The 27,050-nt window shown below is 39.5% G+C and overlaps 1 protein-coding gene across 1 annotated transcript in view; it reads left to right on the forward strand.

Moving 5' to 3' along the window:
* The window catches only part of hacd1.S (3-hydroxyacyl-CoA dehydratase 1 S homeolog), a 37,303-nt gene extending 10,553 nt beyond the window's left edge, over positions 1 to 26,750 (forward strand). The window contains exons 2-7 of the mRNA XM_018269130.2: positions 12,433 to 12,550; positions 16,405 to 16,423; positions 16,520 to 16,608; positions 18,037 to 18,158; positions 23,058 to 23,236; positions 25,641 to 26,750. Coding sequence (XP_018124619.1) covers positions 12,433 to 12,550; positions 16,405 to 16,423; positions 16,520 to 16,608; positions 18,037 to 18,158; positions 23,058 to 23,236; positions 25,641 to 25,723 — 610 coding nt within the window. The 3' untranslated portion in view covers positions 25,724 to 26,750. The remainder of the gene's footprint in view (positions 1 to 12,432; positions 12,551 to 16,404; positions 16,424 to 16,519; positions 16,609 to 18,036; positions 18,159 to 23,057; positions 23,237 to 25,640) is intronic.
* Positions 26,751 to 27,050: the final 300 nt, after the last annotated feature.

A 27,050-nucleotide genomic window follows, 5' to 3' on the forward strand; every position in this document is an offset into this window, starting at 1 on the left:
TGTCAGTGCTGAATCTGTTCCAGATTTGAGGCGCTTTATTTGGCATGTCATATACTGTATATTACACACACTAAACTGATAAGTAATTGAAGGGAACAGTATCAGACCAGGACACCAGGGGCCCACCCGAATACCTTTGATCAGGGGCCCACCAATTAATCTTAGACCAGGGGCCCACTCTTAGTACTATTTTTCTTTCCTCACTCAACCTCTATTCTCTTCTCTTTACATACTATACTCTATTATTCACTCTATTTAGCCTCTTTGTTCTCATAGAAATAGGGAATGTCCATGAAATAGGCCAAATGTTTAGCAGCATGAGGGCCCACTGACACCTGGGCCCACCGGGAGTCTTCCTGGTCTCCCTGTGGGCCAGTCCGACACTGGAAGGGAAGTAAAAAATGTTGGGTTATTTGTATCCATAGATACATCACATACTTTTGGGAGCATTTGTGAAAATAAAAATGTATTATAAGTAGTGATGGGGAATAAATTCGATTTGCGCAAATTTCATCATTTTGTTGCTGGTAAATAAATTCACGAAACTCCCACAAAAATTTGCCGGCAAAAAAAGGTGCTCACGTCAAAACCACCGCGCATCAACACTATTCGGACGTCCATTAACTAACACCACATCAAAACTGACGCAAGGGTCAAAATTGATGCAAGCATCAATTTTCGAATTTTGCACATTTTTGGGCGTTTCACAAGTTTTTCAGCGAAACGGGAGAGATTCAACCATCACTAATTATAAGCTTTATCTAATGGAAATAAGAAGTTTTCTATATATATAATCAAACATTCTGTACAGTTTCTGTAATAAAGTTACCCTTCATTCTCTCCCTCTCAGCAATCTGTCTCTCTACATGTAGGCTTTGTGTTGGTGTCCATTATTCTGAAAGGCAGCCGTAATACATTGTCTAATACACCAACGATTTTGGTCTTAACTGTGATCGTTACTGATTAAGCAACATCAAGGGCCTCTATCCAAATTGTTTTATTGATATCAGTCGCCTCATCTCCCACCATATATGCACTGAATTTGCGTCTATAGCCACTTTAATGGGCAGATTTATCAAAGGTCGAATCTATGTGAATTTTTTTTAATATACTCACAACTCAAATGGGAGGTTATTTAAGAAAAAATGTCTTATATTAAATCAAATTCGAATTGCATTTTCCCTCCGAAAAAAACCCTCAAATGTCAGCAAGGCAATTAACATATTAAAATGTTTCAACACGTTTTGATTCTCCTAAATGCATTAATGTGGGCAACAAATTATTTTTGACGCGCTGTAATTTTTTTTTTCTCCCATTGAAGTCTGTGGCCATCATTTCTGCGGAAAAAAAACTTTGCTCATCCCTATGAACTCGGCAGGTTTTAGGTAGCAAATTTTCAAATTACAACGCTTTCCATGGTTGAGGTGTGATAGCTCTCACATTCAAATTTACATTCGAATTGGGGGATTAAAATTCGAATGTGTGAATTTCGACACCACAAAAATTTTTGAAAATTTTAATTAACTCTTCGAACCTTTATAAATCTACCCCTAAGTGGTAAGTAGTGACCATAAACATTAGCCTGAGTAGGCAAGTCATCAGTCTGATTATAAAGTGATTCTTATTTCATAGTGAGAGTGTTGTATGCTGTAGGGTAAACTGACCAATGACATGGCTCTGTTTGTTCTGATAAAGAGTAAGATATTTTTGGGTAGAAATCAGCAACATTGAAACACTTGGGTACTAGGTGAGCTGATGCCGTCAGGGGCGCGCCGCCAACGAGGCAAGTTGATAAACTCGCCTCAGGCGGCATGCTGGAGAGGTTTCCGGGGTGGCAAAAAGCCGCACCTGGTACCTTTTAAGAGCTGAATTTCCGTTTTTTAAAACGTGAATTCGGCTTTACTAATGCGAGAGAGCGCAATTGCTCTATCCACATTAGCGTTCCTGCCTCCCCTCACGACTGGTAAACTGGGGAGGGGGCGGCGTTTTCCCCTGAATCAGTGCTGGATGCAAAGCCAATTATACTGTATGTCAGCTTCAGAAATGCCAAGAATAAATGTTCCATCCATAATATCAAACTAAACTCTGCTACTTACCTGGATAAATATACACTTCTTTGCTATATGGCTATATTTCCCCCCCTTAACACACCTATCCCATTTCTTTCTTAATTACAGTATATTGCTAGAATTTGCACTTATTTTACCAGCCCATAGATGTTTATGGAAAAAGCTGAATTAGGTTAGTCATGCTTGGCAAAAGCCAGACAGTAACTATCCCCCGTGAGACTGCAGCTGTGTAGACATCTGGGACTAATGCATTTAATGCGTCTTTTCCTCTATTACTCTATATAGTTCTTCTATAGTTCTGTCTGTGTTGGCATGCTGCATATGCTACTTAAGAAGGTAGAGAATAGGGCGTGGCGGTTTAATGAACGGATTCTCTTAAATAAGAACACTAGAGACACTATAGGCGACCTGATTAATGACACTATACTGTATAATAATTTGCCAGGAACGAATCCATCTACGTTGTGGGAAACTCTCAAAGTAGTTACTAGAGGCAACCTCATAGCCTTAAGTTCCAGACTGAAAAAAGAACACAACTCTAAAACACAACTATTATTTCAGGAAATCAGACTGTTGGAAGAAAGGCATAAGGAATCTTTGGCAAAGCAAGTACAAACGGAATTGGAACTTAAGAGACTTCAAGTGAAACATCTTCTAGATTCTTATACGGAACAGGCATATCTAAAATGCAAACGTGACTATTATGAATTTGGGAATAAATCCTCTAAAATCTTGGCTCAGTTAATTAAAGCACAAAAACATAGAACGTACATAGCCCAAATGAAAGACAAACAGCAGAAATTACATCATAACTACCCAGATATAGCGAAATGTTTCCAGGAATTTTATCAGGAATTATACAATTTACCGCCAGCAACGTCGATACCCCATAAGCAACAGAAGATAGACAAATATCTACGACAATTACAGCTACCTACGCTGCCTGAGGAGCTGTTCAAGCAGCTAGAAACACCGATTACCATGGAGGAGCTCAATAAAGTGATCATGGCCCTACCCTCTAACAAGAGTCCGGGCCCAGATGGTTACAGTGCAGGATTCTATAAAGAGTTCCACAACCAACTTGCACCTATCCTTCACCATCATTTTAACTTTATATCTGCCCATAACCATTTTCATAAGCAAGCTCAGGAGGCTCAAATCACGGTTCTCCACAAAGCCAATAAAGATCCGGCGACGTGTGGCAGTTACAGGCCGATATCATTGATCAATCTGGACCAAAAGCTGTTTGCCAAAATAATAGCTAATAGGCTTCAGAATATTATCCCGTTGATGATTCATCCTGATCAAACGGGTTTTGTGAAAGGGAGAGAAGGAAAGGACAACTCGGTCAAAGTCATAGACTTGATTTCTTATGCTTCCAAGACGGCTACCCCTACGGTGCTGCTGACAACTGATGCCGAGAAAGCATTCGACCGAGTTGACTGGAACTTCCTAGAGGCCACCTTGAGAGCATTTGGCTTCGGCCCCCTGACAATGGCTCGGATAATGGCTCTTTATAACGCACCGTACGCACGTATAAAGGTCAATGGCATTCTCTCCCCTCCTTTTGACATATCCAATGGAACACGACAGGGCTGCCCCTTGTCCCCAATTTTATTTGTTTTGGTGATGGAGACCTTGATAACCGCCATCCGACAAAATGTGAACATTTCTGGTCTTACTGTTGCCAAGCAAGAACATAAAGCGGCTGCATTTGCCGACGACTTGCTGCTGGTGGTCACGAATCCTGAAATATCGCTTCCAAATATAATACGGGAATTTACGGAATTTGGGTTGGTGTCCAATTTTAAGATCAATTATGCTAAATCTGAAGTGCTGAATGTCAATCTTCCTCCCGAAAGGGCAGAACGTATCCGTACATCGTTCCCATTCAAGTGGGCAGACCAAGCTATTAAATATTTAGGAATTAATCTACCTGCTCAGTTGGGGAGGATATTTGAGCTGAACCACGTTCCACTACTCAAAGACATTTGTTCCATGTTGGATAGATGGCAATCCAAGCCTATTTCGTGGATGGGAAGAGTGAATGTCCTGAAGATGATGGTGATGCCCAAATTACTGTATTTATTCCAAATGGCACCGATTAAGCTGCCTAAATCTTTTTTCAGCAATGTCAGAAAGGCATTTTCAACTTTTATTTGGGCGGAAAAGCACTCGAGACTTAACTATAACATATTGACTAAGCAAAAGATAGATGGTGGTTTAGCCCTCCCTTGCCCGGAACAATATTATTTCGCTACTCACCTGCACAGGATCTGGTTATGGAAGCAGGACAGCACTACTAAACTGTGGAAAGAAATTGAGAAGCATGAGATACAGGGTAGCTTGAACAATATTATGAATGTAAAATATACAGACTTACCTGATCAGACGAGGTCACATCCCACCATTGGGGCTTCATTGGAGGTTTGGAACCAATTAAGGGACGACAGAGGGATATCTCCATTTCCGTCTCCAGATTTAGAACTGCTAAACAATCCAGGTTTTCCGCCCAGCTGCGAAAAAGGGATTGTTAGATAGATGGGCCAAGACTGGTGATGAGTCCACTAAATTATACCAATTTGTAGAATGTGGGGTTATCGTGCCCTTGAGCAGGGTTGAAGAACAATGGGGACGTCATCCTAGAAACCACTGGAACTACCTACAACTATCAAGCTATCTCCGTACTGCGGGATTACCACGGAAGATTAGACCCCCAACGGCCTGGGAAAAATTGTTACAGCAGCCCACCTTGAAACATCCTGTGTCCCAATTTTACAAAACACTGATTAAAGGGGAACAGGATGTGAAAACGTTGTTTATGAGACAATGGGAACAGGAACTGAATGTAGACCTCCCTTATACCACCTGGTCCAAGATCATGGCGAGAGCACATAGAGGGGCCAAATCGACGAGAGCACAAGAGTCACATTATAAGCTTATTTGCAGATGGTATCGCACACCACTTACTTTACACAAAATGTATCATAATGTACCGGCGACTTGCTGGAGATGTGGAAAGGAGGAAGGCTCATTCAGCCATATTTGGTTCTATTGTGCAAGTATGAAACAGTACTGGAAACAAATTTTTGATACCATTGCAGAAGTGCGGTCCCTGAGACTCACGGAGAGCATAGAGATGGCATTGTTCAGCTATGACAAGCGGGAACAAAACGTGGTAAAGGATAAACTCACCATACATCTGCTCCAGGCAGCAAGAATGACAATCCCAAAATACTGGAAGAGTCAACAAGCGCCGGATAAAGCAGATTGGAGGAAAGAAATTGAATATATTAGGATGATGGAGGAGTTACTGGCAATCAAGAATGGGGCTACTAAGACCTACAGACAAACCTGGACGGACTGGATCCGATATGTAGAGGCTAATTAGCTTTTTCAGGGAGAACGAAATGGGGTCTTTAATGCTGGCCTTTAACGGAGATTTGGCTACTTGAAGTGGCTCTAGACCTGCTTCCCCCCCCCCAGCCCTCCTCTTTCCCATGTTATGTCCACTCCTCTACTTTCTGCTCCTTCTTCCCTCTTTCTTTGCCTTCCCCCCTATTCGAACCTTTGTTCAATGCTCAGTTGTCAGTTATCAATATGTATAAGCGAGAGACAACTATTGATATGTTCATTGATGTGAATTGCCAGTCGGCGACATGGAAGGAATATGTAATAATGCTCTGAACTGGATGTGGACAATTGTTCTTTGACTCTGGATGCCTTGTGCAAATCTTTGACCCCCTCCCCCCTTTTTCCTTTCTGTACCCCATGTTAAGATGAAAAGTAAAATAAAGACTTACAAAAAAAAGAAGGTAGAGAATAGGTATATCCTTAAAGAAGAAAGGAAAGTTGTTTACCCCTTGGGGGTGCCAAATGTTGGGAACCCCTAAGTGAATGTATTTATTTACCTAAAACCCGGGCCAGAGCTCCTATCAGCAGCTGCACTGGCCCGGGGTTATTCCATCAAGCACCATGAAGCGCTTCTCTTCTGGTTTCTTCATTCCTCGAATTTCCCGGGGCAGACGCATGCGCAGTAGAATTAAAAAGCCGACTTTTTGGTTCAAATTTGGCTTTTGACTCTAATGCGTAGCCGCACGAAGAAAGAAGAAAAGCGTTCCATAGTGCACGCTGGAATAACCCCGGCCGGTGCAGTTTTCTGCTGATAGGAGCACCGGCCCGGGGTTTCAGGTAAGTAAATACATTCACTTGGGGGTGCCTAACATTTGGCACCCCCAATTGGTTAACAACTTTCCTTCTCCTTTAATGTAAATAATAGGCACAGATAGTTTCATATATTTGCAGCAGTGTAGCATATGGTAAATAAAGGTCTAATTATATTCCTCTGCAGATTAATGGTATAATACTATAATAGATGGCAGCTTCATGCTTAGAATTAAGCCTCCGCATGTATGAGCCTACTGTGCCTGTAGCTTAGCAAATCATGAAACTTCAGCATTAATATAGGCACAATAAAGTCCTATCAAAAGCAGACAGAAAGCTATCATGGTTTGAAGCCGTTGAAGTGATTTGCTTATTCTCTCATGTACCAATATAGAACATTATTTTTTCCTTCTTGAGATGGGCTTCATGCAAATGGAAATAATTGTGTTCCTTAATGGACGAGTCTTGACAATTTTGCCCCTGGTAAACCCCAAGGTGCAGACTCTGGTTATTGGCCCAGCAGTTTAGTTCTCTTTTGGAAGTGCAGATAGGAGCATTTTAACCTCCTCTATTTTCCTCCTGATTTTAGGAGGATCAGAGAAAGAGATCAAAACAGGTTAAAATATCTTTAATCTGCATTGCTCTTGAATATTATCTGTGCTGCATCTTGAATGCCCGTGGCTGATTTAACAATGAGAGTGAAACAAAAAAGGAGACGTAGCGGAAGTAATCTTATGAACCATATAAATATATGAACTCCGAACCTCTAATATGACTAGGGTTGCCACTTTTTCAGTTTGGGGGGAAAACGGACATGGGACGGGGAGATGACTTCAAGGGAGAGGCTGGCAATATTGGGGATGGGACTGATGACACAACCTTTTGTGTGTTGAACACTATTAATGGAATAATATGCTAGATTGTGAGAAATGATCTATCTATATGCAGGTATCTCCATTAAGACACTCTAGTTACTGAGGCTGCACTTAAGAAAGCTACCTCAAGATACCCTGAGCAAATGTATCATCCCATGGGTCATTGTACATATTTTATTCGACTCAGCTAGGAAAGTAATAGAGTTAGCAACAGTCTCAATACTGGCATCAGAAGCTTATATCTAATTCCACTGAATCCTTTTTTGCCAAGCATTCCATCACGTCTCAGATCCTGGCTCTCCTACACGTTCTCCAGCCTTTGGCTCTACATCCCTGTCTAGACTACAAACTCCCAGCACTGGTCTACCTTGGCAGTGGGCAGTGTTGGACTGGGATGCAGAAAACTTTGGCCCATCAGTCTACACTTAATCTCTTTAGTGTCTTAGTCTCTTTTCTTTAAAGGACAAGGAAAGTCTAAAATAGAATAAGGCTAGAAATGCTGTATTTTGTATACTAAACATAAGCACAAACTTACTGCACCACAAGCCTAATCAAACAAATGATTTATGCTTTCAAAGTTGGCCACAGGGGGGGTCATCTTGTAACTTTGTTAAACATCTTTGCAAGACTAAGACTGTGCACATGCTCAGTGTTGACTGGGCTGCTTAGGAATCGTCATAAACAAAGCTGATTGAGTTCTGCATGGCTGGGAAGTAAGGCAGGGGCTCCCCCTGCTGTTCATAAGTATGATTGTTTCCCTGCTCAGCAGTTAGGGACCATCTGACAATTCCTATCCACAGCAGTAAATGAAGGGAGAATTTCATTGCATACAGTCAGGTTTCTTATAAAAAACGGTACACATTTTTTAATTAAAGTATATTGGAGATAGGTTTCTTTTTCATTAAAGAAAGTAAATATGGGATTTTATTTATTTGCCTTTCCTTGTCCTTTAAATATTATAATCTATCCTTCCTGTTTGTTCTCATTAAGAAATAGGAAATGACCATAAAATAGGTCAAATGGTTAGGAGCAGGAGGGCCCACTGACTCCTCTGCCCACCAGTAGTTCTCCTTGTATCCTGGTGGGCCAGTCGGACACTGGGCGGTGGGGCCCTGCCAAAAGATAGAATGGGAGACCAATGCTTTATGACAAAACCCTCCCATGAGCCACCAAACCCACTGTCCCACAAGACACACCCCATTCATAACCAACAAGTCTCCACTTGGTGTCTCTTAGTGCCCCTCTTATCAAGAAGGCCCATGACCCGAGCACCCTTTGTGCCCCTTGATGGCAGCTGTGACCATACTCTGGAACCCCCAACTGCAGCTAAAAATAGCACTTTAGATTCACTCCTACTTTCCTGTAGGAGAATATCATGAATTTTCAGTTTTTAGTGGTTTCTGAGTTTCAGGCTTTTGACTCACCAGATAGTTGGTGACTCTAATAAGTAAAGTGAATGAATACAACTTGTTTTTTCATAGTCATTAAAATTTAGAAAGGGTTTATTTCAATTACATTTAGTCACTTGGAAAAACACTTTCTGCACCAAAAAAAAGTGATATAAAAATTGCCTCAAAAACGTGCTTGAATGTTAAAAAATACCCTTCCCATTGACTTCCGTGGCATCTTAGGTGATGGAATTTTAAGTTTTTACATTTTCAAGAATTCCATATGATAAATCTAAAAAAAATGTCACAAAACCATTGTGTTTTTTTACTTCTTCAATCTGTTTTTTATAACCCATTTTATTTAAAAACTATAGCAGAGTTTTTGTCTTGATTTTCTCAAAATGCAGCAAAAAGATTGAAATTGAAGTTTAATAAATCAGCCCCTTATAGCATATTCTCTTCTATGGTATAGATTAAGGGGCAGATTTACATATGGTCGAATATCGAGGGTTAATTAACCCTCGATATTCGACTGACGAATGTAAATCCTTCGACGTCGAAGAATTTACCGCAATTAGTTTGATCGAACGATCGAGCGAACAATCGTTAGATCGAATGATTAAATCCTTCATCCATTCGAAGGATTTTAATCCATCAATCGAATGATTTTTCCACGACCAAAAAAACCTTCCCCATAGGCTAACATTGCACCTGGGTAGGTTTTAGCTGGCAAAGTAGGAAGTCAAAGTTTTTTTTATAAGAGACAGTACTTCGACTATCGAATAGTCGAACGATTTTTAGTTCGAATCGTTCGTTTCGAAGGTCGAAGTAGCCAAAAAAATTCGAAGTTTTTTTTTATTCTATTCCTTCACTCGAGCAAAGTAAATGTGCCCCTAAAAGTGCACATTACGTATATAGGATTTGTTGGCCATGCCTTCTTAGATTAGGCATTGGTTATCCTACATTTTTTATAGATAACTTGGCCACGTAGTGCAGGGACCGTAGACTAAAGGTGGCCATACACAGGCCAATAAAAGCTGCCGGCAGACCGAGTCGGCAGCTTATTGGCCCGTGTATGGGGGCCCCCGACGGGCTTCCCCCGATCGAGATCTGGCCGAAAGTTGGGCAGATCTCGATCGGATGGGATTAAAAATCCCGTCGGATCGCAGCCGCATCTGTTCGTTGATGCGGTCCCGCAATCCGACCGCCTATTTGCGTTCGCTAGGATCCGATCGTTGGGCCCTAGGGCCCACGATCGGATCAGCCCGATATTGCCCACCTCAAGGTGGGCATATCGGAGGGAGATCCGCTCGTTTGGCCACATCGCCAAACGAGCGGATCTCTCCATGTATGGCCACTTTAAGTTGATGTTCATGGTTTTCCAGAACAGTTCCCAGAATACAAGGGTTGTCCCCACACTTATTCAGTCCCTAGAATCTGCCCCTTGTAAGTGTCCTGTGAAACCAACAGTTGTGCTTAACCCCAGGCAGAGCTGGGCCAAAAGTTTCTGGTGAAGAGATGGATCCACAAGGCCATAGTTAGCAGCAGATACACCTACATAGAGTTCTAGCACCCCATTGTGTGCTTAGGTTGTTTTTTTTTTTTCTACCCTTTATTTTAGCTGTGTCTCCAGACCTGACATAATGTAGTCTACACAGCGCAGAAACCCCTAGGGCTCTCATATCTAGGAGGCTTTCAAGCTGATAGGACTAAACTAAAAATCAGGGTTCATTTGCTGGTAGACAATCATTTGTAAAGATGCTTTACTACAGACAGACACAATTGCTGCAATGTCTGGCTAACACCTTCTCTGATTTTTCCCAACAAATTCCCCTAATAGTTATTAGAAATATATCACGTCTAGGGCTGTCTTCAAGGTTATATTCGGCAAGTTTCTGCGTCTGATGGTAATTAAAGACCTCACATAGAGATGCAGCGAAGTTTAACAGCAGGTGGCAATGTTTTGACAATAATAATAAAACATAAAAGTCTCACATGGCTGGCGCTTCTATCGGAGCTCATTTCTTTTGCAAGAGAGTTTAATTGAAATCTGCTACTCTATTACCTTTCCACAAGGGTTTCATATATTTCAGAAGAAGAGGATGGCAATTTGTAAATGCAAGAAATGAATGTGTGTTGTAATGCATTTCATTTCTCATTTGATTGGCGCCATAGCTTGGCCCTTTTATTAATACATACTAGGGAGCCCATTACTTAGTTAGAGTGAAGGAATAGAGGAAAAATTGTTCGAATTTCGAATGTTTTTTTTGGCTACTTCGACCTTCGATTCGAACTAAAAATCATTTGACTATTCGATAGTCAAAGTACTGTCTCTTTAAAAAATACTTTGACCCCCTAGTTCTCCACCTAAAACCTACCGAGGCCAATGTTTCGGGATGCACCGAATCCAGGATTCGGTTCGGGATTCGGTCAGGATTCGGCCTTTTTAAGCAGGATTCGGCCGAATCCTTCTGCCTGGCCGAAACCGAATCCTAATTTGCATATGTAAATTAGGGGTGGGGAGAGAAATCACGTGACTTTTTGTCACAAAACAAGGAAGTAAAAAATGTTTTCCCCTTCCCACCCCTAATTTGCATATGCAAATTAGGGTTCGGTATTCGGCCGAATCTTTCACAAAGGATTCGGGGGTTCGGCCGAATCCAAAAAAGTGGATTCGGTGCATCCCTACCAATGTTAGCCTTCCTAACAATTTTCTGATCGAAGGAATATCCTTCGATCGATGGATTAAAATCCTTCGATTCAAAGGATTTAATCGTTCGATCGAACGATTATTCCGTCGATCGTTCGATCAAACGAATTGCGCTAAATCCTTCGATATTCGAAGTCGAAGGATTTCAATTCGGCAGTCGAATATCGAGGGTTAATTAACCCTCGATATTCGACCCTAGGTAAATTTGCCCCTAGGCATGCTATTACATTTTCACAAATTATTTTTCCTTATACCAGTGTATCCAACTTATATACTTATATATAAGTGGGACAGTCCCAATTTTGACAGCTCAACCCACAGTCCCTGATTGTTGCTGAAATGTGATCTACTGCACTGAACAGCAAGAAAAATATACAATGTTTCAAACTTAATTGGCTTTTCAGAGCCCAGAACATGTGGCAGGTGCACTTCAGTACTTTTGTAACAATTTAAGATAAGCAAAGAAGCAATTGTTACAATTTAAGATAAGCAGGTCCCTTGGGGAAACTGTGATTTGCAGCTTAAAGGGCAAGTCACTTTCATTAGCAAAAAAAACCACAGAAATGTGTTCAAACTTTCATAGCCTGCCAAATTTTGTAGATGAATATGGTAATTAGAGGGTGTAGCCACAAAAATGGGTGCGGTTATAAAAATTTGCTAAATGCGCCAAATCTTTGTCCCTCTTTTTATTTCAAAAACATTGGGAGGTATGTCCCAAGGACCCATCATCCATGGAAGAAAGTGTCATAATGATCCATGAATGGTGGATTTGAGCCTGATGTCTAAAGAGAGTCTGTACCATCTCTATTTCAAAATAAATGTGGGATGTTACTCTAACAAATGTTTTATAGAGTTCATTCTAGAACATGATAACCTAAAAAATCTATGATGCCACTGGATTGATTTCCTATAATGACTGAGATTTGAATATATATATATATATATATATATATATATATATATATATATATATATATTCACAAGTCCAAGGGCAATCTCGATAAAGTTACTTAAATTGAAAAATATATATAATGAAAAATAACAAAGTAGATGCACATCAGTGTTTATTTAAATAAAGTTCATGGCGCAAAACTTTGAACGAGGCCGACAGGGTTCTGAGCTTAATAGAAAGCTTGGTGCAAATGAAAAACAATAGACAATGCAGAGAGAATGGATATCTAGAGCATCTGTTTGACATGTAGAATTCCTTTTTTTTTTCTTTTCAGGTGGCTCGTTCTTGCCATAGCCATAATCCGATTTTATGCGGAAAAAGGAACACACAAGGGTTTGTACAGAAATATACAGAAGACGCTTAAATGTTTCCAGACATTTGCTTTACTTGAGGTAAATACCCATGCAATATATTCTTACTTCAAACATACCCATAGACCAGTATTTTTTATATCATATTTTATTAACTGTATTATATGAGCTATAATATTTTGTTAGGCACAGCAAAGGTGAAAGTGAAAGCCATAATTTATGATACAGCTCAGACTGACCAATCACAATGAAGTATTAGATGGAGTTTTTGCTGCACATAACGTTTCAGCCAGCGTTCTTTCAGTTTACAGATTCTAACAAATTTGCTCAAATGCAGTACAGGTATTGGACCTTTTATCCAGAATGCTCAGGATTTTCTCGATTTGGGGTCTTTCCATAATTTGGATTTCCATACACTACTAATAGAATTGTTTTGCCTCCAATAAGGATTCATTATATCTTAGTTGGGATCAAGTCCAAGTTCTTTTTATTATTACAGAGAAATTATTATTAAACATTTGAATTATTTGATTAAAATGGAGTCTATGAGAGAGGGTGTTCCCGTCATTTCTGAATAACTAGTTTCTGGTTAAGGGATTCCATACCTGTAATTCATACTGACAGAGTTTTAAATACTTGTTGAACTGCAGTGGACTGATCAAAGTTAACGACTGCTGCAAATATGTCCGTTGATAGTAAATGCGCCCCATTGTCTTTTGAAAATATTGGAATTTTGTTCAGAAAAATTTAATTATATCCTGTTTTTATCATTCAACCCACATCATTCCAAAGCCCCAAGACTGCGCCTGTCTGTCTATCTACAGTATCGATCTGTCATAACAATCAAGTTCTTTATTCTATTCATGGGACTGCAGCAAATGTGAAAAAAGGGAATCTTTTTGATTTCAGTTGCATCTTCACAAACTGTTTCAGGGACTGAGTTTTGAAATATATTTAGAATTCGCAGAAGCATCCCGGCAATAGCAGTATCGGTTTAAATCCAATGTGATATTAAAAAGTGCAGTCAAAGCTTGCTTTAATACCAAAGCATCTCAAAAGTCTGGTTAAATGAGGTTAACCACTAGGCAAATAATGCATCCCAGTGTTGGTTAAAGAAAGACAAGTGCATAGTCCCACATTTATGGTAATATTCAGGCCTTTGAGTACATGGCAAAATTACTCTCCCTGAACAAAAACTCTGTGTCAAGAAGGTTGCCTATTTCTCCCTGTTGATTTATAGCTCTGGGATTAGATTACAGCAGGGAGGGGGAGAGGGATTGAGAGGCAAACTGAGCATGCTCAAGCCCTAGCCCTGGAGATTTAAGCTGAAAACAGGAAGTCTGATACAAAAGTCCATGAGTACACAATAAAAGGAAAGAAATGCAGTGTTTCTTTTGACAGAGGACTCAGAACAGCATTACTTTGAGGGTTCACTGGTGTATTTCTATAGACCTTTCTGATAAAGCTTACTTAATTTTAAACGACAAAGTACCAAAAAAAAGGAATCGCTAAAGAGAGTTAAAAGAGAGTTAATAGGTCGCACAATGTGGCCTTTGAGAAAGCCTTCACGGTTGAAACACGCGTCAGGCATTTAGCGCCTTCGTTAGATTCACAGCAATAGCGATTGATGCAGTAGGGGGACGGTATCTCAGGAGGAGGCGAAATTATGGAAACTTTTTTGTGAGACACGACGGACAGACCTACAATAACCTTATCACACTTATACAGACTCCTCACTTGGGCAATTGCTCTCTTCCAGTACAAGGTGTTGCGATATAACGAGTGATAGGGAATAGGCCAATTTCATTTAGGTGCCTCTGAGAGGACAAAGTGGCAGTTAACTTTTGTTTGCACACCGTCATTGGATCTAATGACTGTAGTGATGTTTATTTAAGGATTTGCTATCAATTGAATGGTCTGTCCGCCGTTCCTATTCACATCATTAATCACCTTATTTACTGTGCCGCATATACTCGTGATCCCCACAATATATTATATATTTAACCAGAGGGTAGAGTTCTGCACGGGTCAATTTTTTAGAACCCGTACCCGTACACGCAATCCGCAACCCGGACCTTCAACCCGCATTCTTACCCGATTGGACCTGCTACTGGACCCAACCCGCATATACCTTATACGCAACGACCTGCGACCCGGCTGACCATTAAGAATCAGGAAGTGCTGTCATTGTAAACTGGAAGTGACATCATCGAAGTAGACGTGATCAGAAAAAAGGAGTAAAAATCGATATTGAGAAGACCCGCGGCCCGACCCACGACCCGCAAACCAGCAGAACCGAAGACCCGTGTCTATACCCGCACCTGAAACTTCAACCCGCAGGGTACCGCTGGTTTTTGCGGGTAACCCACGGGTACCCAACCCGCTGCAGGACTCTACCAAAGGGCATTTAGGTCGATGAAAGATCTAGGCGGGACCAGTATAATAATTTACTATAGATGCTGTAATCCCTACAATCTCCATACCAGATCAGCATACATATATTAATTTCAAGTGTTGTTAATTTATGAATTTTTCCTCTATTTTTAAAAAGGAGCTATTAAATGTTACGTTTTAATTGGGTAATTTATTCATCAGTGGACTGTGAACTGCGTATCAGATAATTGGCACTTAATGCCCTACCAGCACTTTAACAGAGAATTAATCATTCTTTGATTTCACAATATTCAATAATGACGCTGAATTTAGTTTTTCACAAAATGAATTTATTTATTAATTGACGCAATAATGAATTAACCACACCAAGACGTGTTTTTCTTGTTCACACTTTATTCCAGCAAAACACAATTATCTTCACATTCAATCTGTTCTAGATTGTGCGACATATTAACTCTCGTTTCCTTTCTTTTTTGGCACTTTGACGATTTTTTCATTTATAGAGTTGTCGGCGCATCTATTTTGCCATTTTGAACTCTGAATTAGTGGTTGCAAGTGGTTAGAAGGTGCGGAAAATTATTTCTGTAGAATTTACTTAATTTTAGCCTTCCTTCTCCTTTAAAGTCGAAGTGGACTTTATATACACACCTATTAGGGATGATAATGACCAGGCCTGGACTGACAATCTGTGGGTTCTGGCAAATGCCAGAGGGGCTGCTATAAGGTCCCATAGAAAGTCAGTATTTAGTGGGCTGGTAGAGGCTGTTTGGGCCTCTGTGTGGGCTGATTGGGCCTCTGTGTACCTGTAATGCCAGGGCCTATTTTAATTCTCAGTCCGGACCTGATAATGACTGTCATGTTGCAAGAAGTCATTCGGCACATATTTTATAATTTGGATAAACTTCTATTACCATGAGTTATTTTTCTTTTGAAATACATGCCAAGTTGCTGTAAAGATCTACAGAGCAAAGCCAAATGGAAACGATTCCAGAAGACAAATGTTCTGCTTGCTCTCAGATAAACATCTGAATATTACCATATATAGATATAATACAATTTATAATGCATTCATTTCTTCTTTGACCTGATAACTGGGTAACTTCTCCCTTGAACACAAGCTTAAAACGGTTTAATGAATTACTTGTCCATGCAGCAATTGAAGGTGTGACTAGATATTTTAGAATCGCCTGATAATATTTATCTCTTCCCCAGCTGCCATTTTATCCCAGTTTCCATATTTAAGCCACTGTTTTGAGACCATTATTTCGGTAAAATAATAAAAATTATTAATCGTGGATTAAAAGAGAATAAACCCCCAACAAAAGCTGCATGCCGCTGTTGCAGAACTGAGGCTAAACAACCCTATAATAATGAATGTATTTTCCCTGTGCCCATCAGCCTTATACATGTCAGTAGCCCTGGTTTCAATATGTGGTTACCAGCAAAAGGGGTGAGGAAAAATGTCTGGTTGGGCAGAATGTGAGGATGCATATTGTGAAAATGGAATTGAAGTAAATTGTGGCCTTCTATTTATTTTACAGCTGGTCCACTGCGCACTGGGTAAGTTTCGGCTTCAGATATTCCACAGGAACCATCTGCGACTTGGACTCTACTTATTGAAGATGTTTGATAAGAGCTCTGTCTTCTCTTTTTAAGGAATAGTGCACACATCGGTGCTAGTAACAGGGGTCCAAGTCAGTTCAAGGGTCTTCATGGTCTGGTTTATTACAAGCAGTATAAAGCAGGTGAAATTACACTTATTTACATTTGTTCTTCTACTTTTTGGTATTGAGCTTGTGTCCCAAGACACCAAGACAAGTTCATGTGGAGCTGATAGATTGCTACCAATTAAGTGCATTTTCAGTGTAGTTAGAAAAATGCCTCCATGGAGGCCTCTTTTGTCATAAAACAACATCTAGACCCTTGCTTGAGACAGTCTCAAACTAATTGTATTTGCACCTTGTGTACACCTTTTACAAACTAGTAGCCAGTGCATTCATCTTGCCCTGTCTGAAACGAAGTGGTTGGTTAAGGTTACATTTCATATTTGATGCTTGCGCTTCTTGGAGCAACTCCTGGTTAGGCAAAAACTATGTGCAGTTGGGGCTGTTTAAGAAGGAACAGAACGTATCCTTGAAACTACTGGAATCTCTTCCATCATTTTTGTAGTTAATGAAGAGAGCTTGAGACTTTCTGGAAGCAAGTTGTAACGGATATTCTACTCCAGCTTAGACTTGTCTTTAAATATCATGATTGCAATGTTATTTAAGCCATATTGGACAAACGCCCATTTTACTCACTCCAACAGGCTCCTTCTAACCCCTCTTCTAGAAAAGTAAGCACAATGTGGGATATATAATCTGTAGCCATTAGTTACTGCTGTTGAGCAAACAACTGTCCTCACCCCCAATGGCCTTCAACCACAAGCCAATACAGTTGAGTCCCGAGTTGGATATCCATACATTTCCATCTGAAGGAAGAAAGGTGGAGACGAGTGTGAGAAAATAAACTCTGAATTTCTTTGTTGAAAGTTCTCATCTATCATGTTTCCCTATAAGTTTTTGCTATTCAGTTATAGAAGACTTTATAGGTAGAGAGAAATTTCTGTACTGCTTGGAAGAGATCATAAAGATATACAAGAATACTCATTTGCCCATACAGTGGCTGTCTCATTTTCAACTATTTCACACTTGCCCTTGGGCAGTATTTTTCCTAAATACAGTTTTATGAAATTACTTTAATGGAAAACAAAGGTAAAACAGTTAAAACTGTCATTTACATTGCCATGCCAAGTTTATCTCATGGGTTTCCGATAGGATTTCTGACCAGTTTGGTCTAAATATATACTGTATACTCCACCCTCTACCTGCAGGCAACCCGTATTAAATAATCTGGTTCACTCAAAACACCATACATCCAGGTTACATTAATATACTACTTCCCATGATGCAACATGTTGCCTATAATCACATGAGTGGGAAGAGGTTACACGAATGGTGACACTAAAATTATGGTTGGTAAGGGGTCAGATTGGGGTGTGATATCCATTTTCACCACTTCTCAGTGTAATAGAAACTGGTGTTTATAATCTAATAGATAACGCATATTATATTTTATATGTACAGTATTTGAAGTGACTAAGCAATCCAGTATAATATTTTGTGCCTCGGCAGGTCCAGAGTGAAGATAGCGTTCTTATTTTTCTTGTCGTATGGACTGTGACAGAGATCACACGATATTCCTACTACACATTCAAACTTCTCAACCACTTGCCATACTTCATTAAATGGGCCAGGTGAAGACATTGCTTTATGCATGACTGGCTTTCCGCATGTTCAACTAACAAACTAGGACAGGTTTTTTTTATACTTCTTTTTATTGATTGATTTTCTAGTAAAGTGGGTAATTTTTCCAGATTTTAAAAATGACGGTAGATCATTCAGAAGTGTGAAAGCATTTTCCCATACAAGAAAACTAATTTCTCTCCTTAAGAATACAACCACACAGTATAAATAATTTCTTTGTGGTGTTATTATAATTACAAATTAGCACCTGTTTTAGGGCCCAGCACTTCATCTGCCATTAGCTAATGAAACTGTTAGGGGCACATTTACTAAGGGTCTAATATCGAGGGTTAATAAACCCTCGAAGTAAAATCCTTCGACTTCGAATATCAAAGTTGAAGGATTTACCGCAAATCCTATGATCGAACGATGAAATCCTTCGATTCGAACAATTCGAAGGATTTTAATCCATCGATCGAAGGATTTTCCTTCGATCAAAAAAACCTTAGAAAAGTAATGGGGAAGGTCCCCATAGGCTAACATTGTACCTCGGTAGGTTTAAACTACCAAAGTATGTAGTCAAATTTTTTTTTAAAGAGACAGTACTTTGACTATCGAATGGTCGAATAGTCAAAAGATTTTTAATTCAAATCGTTCGGATCGTAGTCGAAGGTCGTAGTAGCCTATTCGACGGTCGAAGTACCCAAAAAAATACTTGATGATGGCGAACTAGGGGGTCGAAGTTTTTTATAAAATAGACAGTACTTCGATTATCGAATGGTCGCATAGTCGAAAGATTTTTAGTTTGAATCCTTCGATTCAAAGTCGTAGTCGAAGGAGCCCATTCGATGGTCGAAGTAGCCAAAAAAACACTTCAAAATTCAAAGTTTTTTTACTCCGAATCCTTCACTCGAGCTTAGTAAATGTGCCCCTTAGTGTTTTATAATACCAACCAAGCTTTTCATTAGCCTTTACACTATAGGGACAAAAGTTGGCACCTGCCTATCCAACACCTTACTCCAAAACCAAGGTTATTATAATAAAGTTGCCCATGTCTTTGCTACTAAAACAATGTTTGCACTCTACTCTTCTCAGAAGGCTTTCCAATAGATGTTTGAACATTGTTGATGGGATTTACGTCCATTCATACTTAGGAGACTGGGCAGTGAAATTGGGGATCAGGCACTACTCGCATGGAAATTTCAATTATCTGGGTTGAGGTCAGGGTTTTGTACAGGCCAGTCAGGTTCTTCCGTTCATCATTTGATGCTGTAGTGACTGTGGCATACATGGCCATATCCAATAATTGGAAACGGTGCGAGTGCATAATGTGGTTGGTTTATTTGGGAGCATGACTGATGTTGGTTAGATGCTGAGATAGAGTATATAGCAGTTTCACATAACCTGGTAAGTCATACTTAAATGCTAATGGTAGTTTAGATCTGAGTTAATTTCAAAGAGAAAGAGAAAAGCACCCGCTATTATCACATATATGAACCTAAGGTTACTGCAATGTCAATTCCAAGACCAAACAAAATAAGGGAATTGTAGACTTGTAGATCTGCAACAACACCACCCTACCAACCTTAAAGGAATGGGCAATCGGATTATAAATTGCCCCTGAATGATAGGTTAACATGCTTAGTGCAATGAAATAAATATGTAAATATGCATCAATTATATACCTTAAATTAATTAAAAATGAATAAAGTGCCCAATGATAGTTAATTCATCGACCAGTTAATTCCAATCATTGCAGTGCTAGTACATCATTAGTTTAAAAAGAATAGATATCCCCACTTGATGAATCTATTCTTTTTAAACTAATTACGTACTAGCACTGCACTGTAATGATTGGAATTAACTTGTCGATGAATTAACTATCACTGGGCACTTTATTCATTTTTAGTAATTCATTTTTAATTAATTTAAGGTATAGTTTAGATCTGAGGGCACACTCCAAAGTTGTATTAAGGTGCCCTTAGTAAGTAAAATATATAGAAAAAGGACTGCCCATTCTTGTGCCAGAAAATAATCAAGTAGATTACTGTAGCCTACAGTATTTGAATACTCCCCAAGGAGCCTTCGTAGGGTCATTACCCTTGATGAAGACCCTCTTGGAGTTGTGACACTTGCATACTAAGGAATGGCATAATAAGAATTCAGAATAATATACCCAAACTCTCCCCTCTGTGCAGAAGAAATGCAACAGATAAAATCTGCAATCAAAAATCTGCTGAGGTCCAGTGGTTTACAATTTATTCAGGGGAATGTAATAAAAGTCGCAAAGAGCAAAACAATTCGCACCAATAAGACTAAAAATCCACATCTCGCAATTTAATATTGTTCCTTAAACTGTTATTGCATTGCGAATTTTAATTGCGCATTGCGAATTTTAATTGCGCACTCATAAGAAGTGCTTGAAGGTGTCGTAATCTTTTGGAGCAAACATAACGACTTTTTCAGTAAGAAGTTTTATTACATTGACTGCGCATTGGCGCAAACTATAAAATTCGCAAACGGTCTTTCACTGTCGGAAGTGGTCGCTAAACACTTTCCGGGCTCGCAAAAGCTATATTAAATTCGCACAAAGCAAAATTTGTTCGCGCAAAGGCATAACTTTTCGCATTGCGAATAGTTTTTCTGTTAGCGATTTTTATTACATTCCCCCGATTGTGTTCTAATGGCAGCATTTGGATATTCTTGTACATAATTAAAGGGACATTCATCGCAGATACCCTGAAATATGAAAGGTCTCAAACCCCCCCATTGCTAGGAATTGTGTGAATCCACATGGTTTGTATTGCCTGATTTTGCTGTATGATTTTTGGACATGAACATCAAAGGGCAATGTTTATTGAGATCGGATAGTGTAGAGCAAGGGATCCATTCATCTAGTAGTGTCCAACCTCTGGAAGCTGCATTTTGCAGTACAGGTATGGGACCTGTTATCCAGAATGCTCGGGACCTGGGGTTTTCCGGATATCGGATCTTTCCGTAATTTGGGTCTTCATGCCTTATGTCTACTAGAAATTCATTTAAACATTAAATAACCCCAATAGGCTGGTTTTGCCTCCAATAGGGATTAATTATATCTTAGTTGAGATCAAGTACAAGGTACTGTTTTATTATTATAGAGAAAAAGGAAATCATTTTTAAAAATTTGGATTATTTGGATAAAATGGAGTCTATGGGAGACAGCCATTCCGTAATTCGGAGCTTTCTGGATATCAGGTTTCCGGATAAGAGATCCTATACCTGTACTGATCTTTCCTTATGAATAAAGTTGTCCTTGTGTATTTTAACATTTTGTTACACTGGTTCATCCATTTGTGCATTTATACAAGGGAAACAGCTCTGTCATGTTCCATCACAATATGTCCTTAGCAACCTCTGGTATTTCTGAATCATGTGTCTCCTCCTGAGATTTTGTGTTCAGCTGCTGCTATTTTCATCTTACTTGGGAAAGGAATAAATTGTGGTTTTCTTATGATTCTGGGTGTCATATCTATGTTCAGTTTGCCCTTTAGTGTTTGCAGGACAATGATTATCCCTGAGGAGCTCTAAGTACATATAGGTCTTTGATGTGTCCTTAAATAAGTGGCTCTGCTGTGCATGTCATGTTGCCTATTGCTTAAAGGAAATGAAATGCTGGTTGTTTCTTACACGGATAAAACATTTAGGGGGAATATAGTTAAAATCGAAATCGTTACTTAAAATGGCATTTTTGCGAATGTCGATGGCGAATATTACATTGCGCATTATTACTACAGTTAGGGGCACATTTACTAAGGGTCTATTTTCGAAGTGGTAAAACTTCGAAATTCGGCCATTGAATTGTAGATATTCGATAGTCGAAGTTTTTTTTTGAGTGAATTTAGCCGTTTTCGATCGAATTCAAATTATTCGTTCGAACATAGAAATCGTTCGAATCGAACGATTTAATCGATCGAACGATTTTCAAAAAAAAAAAAACTTCGACTTCTAAAATACTGGCTATAGGTTCTAGGAGGTCCCCATAGGCTAACATAGCAATCCGGCAGGTTTAAGGTGGCGAAGTGTCCACGTTTTTTAAAGAGACAGTACTTCGACTTTCGAATGGTCGAATATTCAAAGCTTTTTCAATTCAAATCGAATTTTGGCCTATTCGATGGTCTAAGTACCCAAAAATTATTTCGAAATTGGAAGTTTTTTGAATTCGAAAATTCACTTCGACCCTTAGTAAATGTGCCCCTAAGCGTTAACACCTGCTCTGGAGTTTTGCTATATATTTTGTCACAAAAAATGCGATCGTGAAATTTTATTACACACACTGTGAATGTTCTCAACAGCCATTTGTTCACAAACATTGCGAGGAAGTCATTGAGGTCTGTAATCAATCAAAAAGGACGCAAACATGGTTGCTAACGTTTACACTCGTTTTTTTGCGCCAATTCATATTACATTCCCCCCTTTAGAGGGTTAGTAATAAAAGGCACTATGTTTGCCTATGAGCAGTAACCCATAGCAGCCAATCAACAGGTAGCATTTACTGGTCACCTGTTTAAAAATAAATGTCTGCTACAGGTTACTGTTCCTGGGCAAATTTACGGGGGTTAGGGGATGATTTACTAACATAGTTACTAAATTGGAAAACATCAGGTCTTGAAGCCACAGACATTTCCTTTATATTAATAAACAGTGCATCTCCTCCTACTTACTAAGGGACCGATTTAATTCCATCAGGGAATTCTGCAGGTTTCATCCAATTTAAAAAAAAATATTGGTTTCAGCAGATTTTGGCATAATCTGCCCATTTAGACCATTTCTTCCAACTTCAGCAAATAGGCCCAGAGGTGACAATTACAAATAAAAACCAAACTATGGCAATAAGCGGAAGATAATCCTGACAGCAGGTTTCTATTTTCCAGGTATAATTTATTTATTGTATTGTATCCTGTTGGTGTTGTTGGGGAACTCCTGACTATTTATGCTGCTTTGCCCCACGTTCGGAAGAGTGCAATGTATTCTCTGAGACTTCCCAACAAGTACAACGTTTCTTTTGACTACTACTACTTCCTGATCATCGCAATGTGTTCTTATATACCATGTAAGTTATCAGAATACGTGTTCTCTTTGCCTCTGTACTATACGTGAAAGAAAGGTTTCTCTGATATTTTCATGTCCCTAAATAACCAATAGGGATGCACCGAATCCAGGATTCGGTTCGGCATTCGGCCAAGATTCGTCCTTCAGCAGGCTTCGGATTCGGCCGACTCCTTCTGCCCGGCCGAACCAAATCCTAATTTGCATATGCAAATTAGGGATGGGGAGGGAAATCACGTGACTTTTCGTCACAAAACAAGGAAGTAAATTTTTTTCCCCCTTCCCACCCCTAATTTGCATATGCAAATTGGAATTGGGTTCGGTATTCAAGCCGAATCTTTCACAAAGGATTCGGGGGTTCGGCCGAATCCAAAATAGTGGATTCGGTGCATCCCTAATAACCAATAATGTAATGTAATATGATATGTAAAATAGTAGACATGTAAAATATCTCCACGTGTGCTCAATATGCTTTGTTACCTTAGGCCAATTTATTCTTTCTCATGTCGGTATGTCGACCCATAGCCTTCACCCTTATATACTTGTCAAAGAGTGAGTAATATCTGCTCTCCGCTGTCTCCCTGATGAAAAACAAATGAACCACTTCAATTACCGTCTTCTCCAAAAGGCCAAGACATGATCTCTGCCTAACCCACCTGTGAATCACTGTACAATGCATCATAGCAAATTGAAGCGTGATTGAAGAAGAGGTGACTGCTTTTGCTTTATTTCAATGGTGCAGAAGGAGCAGTGGCAGGAATAGCCAAGGAGCAAGATACTAGGGGCACCCCTTAGTGTTCACTTGCAACCCCGGAAATTGCTCTCGGGCCCTAATGCGACCCCTACCTCTTCCTAACTTGTGCCTCTGAATGAAGCCTACGTGCTTCTACCCAACCAGCTCTCACTAATACAATGCTGAGTAATTCACAATGCTCCATGCAGTGAAGTGCAAAAAAATGGCCAATTGCACTTTCCACACTATGTGGTGCATTGTCAATGAGCCCAACTAATTTTGATATCAATTAGATTTGCAAATAACTTTAAAATCATGGGAAAGTTTAATCTTGCACACAGTATATATTTGGAAAATGTTATATTTGGGCTTCAAGGGAAACTGTCATATACATCAGTTAATAGTGCTGATCCAGCAGAATTCTGCACTGAATCCGTTTCTCAAAAGAGCAAACAGATTTTTTTTATATTTAATTTTGAAATCTGATACAGGTATGGGACCTGTTATCCAGAATGCTCGGGACCTGGGGGTTTCCGGATAACGGATCTTTCTGTAATTTGGGTCTTCATGCCTTAAGTCTACTAGAAATTCATGTAAACATTAAATAAACCCAATAGGCTGGTTTTGCCTCCAATAAGGATTAAATATATCTTAGTTGGGATCAAGTACAAGTTACTGTTTTATTATTACAAAGAAAAAGGATCATATACAATGGACATTCTTCTCCTTATTTTTTTAATCAACTTGAAACTTTTTAAAAATTTGGATTATTTGGAAAAAATGGAGTCTATGGGAGACAGCCATTCCGTAATTCGGAGCTTTCTGGATATCGGGTTTCAGGATAACAGATCCTATACCAGTACTACAATCAGATTTCTGCTTTCTCAGTCTCACAATACATGAGTTAAAGAATGTCGTATTATCCTACAGCTTAGGCAGTTCTGCTCTACTAATTCCAACTAGAGATGCAGAATCTGATTTAATTTGTTTCCCAAACAAGTGAGAATCAGCCATAATGTGTCCCATCTGGGAAGCAGGACCTGCCAACTGTGGAATTACCCCACTGACATTTGTGAGGTTAAATACTAAAATGCCTACTTCTCTACATCCAATGGCATTCATTTGCTTAGGCTACATTAATAATGACTAAAATGCAGTGGAATATGAAGTGTACAACTAGATGTCTCTGTGCCCTAAGGCAAAATCTAACTGGCACCCCCCCTAACTTTGGGAAAAAATATATAGAATATATTATATAAAATAAATTGAAATTGCTCATCACTCAGGGCACCCCCCCTTCCGCTCTGGGCTTAAAAATCAGCATCGAAGAAGGTCAAAGGGGGGCTGCATCGCTAGTGCAATGAGTAAGCTCTTAAAGTTACAAGAGGCAGCTTTTTGCCACCCCTTGTAACTGGCCACTCATTGCCACCTGAGGCTAGGTTCTCACCTTGTCTCGTGGCATGAGCTGCCTTGACTCAAGGTTTTAGGAGGCCCTCTACACCCCTGGGTCACTGTAGGTGGAAGGTCTGTGCCCCTTATTGCTACATCTCCATGAATGACCCATAAAACTGCATCTGAATAATATTTATTTACACATAAGCATTTCATAGCCCAGAGTTTTTATATTATTTATGCCAAACTCCTTTAATTTATTGATCTTTCTCTCTCCCTGAAGTATTCCCCCAACTGTACTTCCACATGCTGCGCCAGAGAAGGAGAGTTCTACACGGAGAAGTGATCATGGAGAAGGACGATTAACCCAAATCATTCAGGAGGCCGCTAATCCTGGATATCCTTGTATCATATACAATGGACATTCTTCTCCTTATTTTTTAATCAACTTAAAACTATTGTAATATCAACTTTATATGTTCCAGTTATCGTGCTCTGTCCCTTTCCCTATTTTTTTAAGTTATAAAACAATAACCACATCAAGTGATGTTTTCATTAGGATTCGTTCGTACTCATAGGGTAAAGTCTCGAAGGGGTAAAGTCTCGTAGGGGTAAAGTCTCGTAGGGGTAAAGTCTCGTAAGGGTAAAGTCTCGTAAGGGTAAAGTCTCGTAAGGGTAAAGTCTCGAAGGGTAAAGTCTCGTAGGGTGAAACAAGAGCAGAAAATCCAAAATGCTCTATATTGAGATCTTTACATTGTGTTTCTTTGCTCTATTGTATGTTGGTTGGACATTGCTGCTGAGTTAGTGAGAACAAGTATAACAGAAACGGATTAGCACAAAGAGCTACACTCAGATGCAACCAATATTCACTTGGCTAAAGTTTCCTATAAGCAGCGCCAAGCCTGTACATGACCAACTTCATTAACCAACATTAATTAAATCCATTCAATGGAATACAATAAACACATTCAGGAATGTCATTGATTATTTATCTCTGGGTTTCCAAGATGGTCTATCCCTCTGACTTGATTATTGGCATCAGTAAAGATAGAATGTCTGGAGAGGTGAGAACTGACTCACTAATCGTTCAACTTCACTCCATTATTGCAGGAAATCCGATGTTCAATACGTTTGAATGGGGAAGCCTTAACCAGGTGTCACAGGCACTGGAAACATGGCAAGTGTTAGTGGTTTGCTTAATAGATTTATACTCGATTAAAAAGACAATCCCTAATTAACACTCATATCACCTAATGTTTAATATAATCTATACATGACATAAGCCTTTTGCCATGATTTTTTTTTTTTTTTGCTATGTCCCATTAAAGAAAGAACGTTTTTGTTCCCTTTGTTTTTGTATGAAATTTACAATAAAACCTAATTGCCTAGGTTATTTTGCCCAGGGGTTTGAGTTTATTCCTACAAGTGGGAGCTGCTATATTCTTCCTCAACTGAGCTTCTGGGTTTCCTGTGACTTTCAATATGGTGATGATAGGTGGACATTCTAGTTAAACGGCAACAGGACGGCTGGTGGCTGTCCATGGAGGCTATACAGGACTGTCATCATTTCCATGGAATGGAATTAGCATGGAATGACTACGTGCACCTAGATTTATGGTTTCTCTTAGTACAAGCAAGCTTAGCTCTTACCTGATTCTGCCGCCAAACCTGGAGATGTCCAGCTCATGACAGT

This window comes from Xenopus laevis, chromosome 6S, assembly GCF_017654675.1.
Source record: "Xenopus laevis strain J_2021 chromosome 6S, Xenopus_laevis_v10.1, whole genome shotgun sequence".
Lineage (NCBI taxonomy): Eukaryota > Metazoa > Chordata > Amphibia > Anura > Pipidae > Xenopus > Xenopus laevis.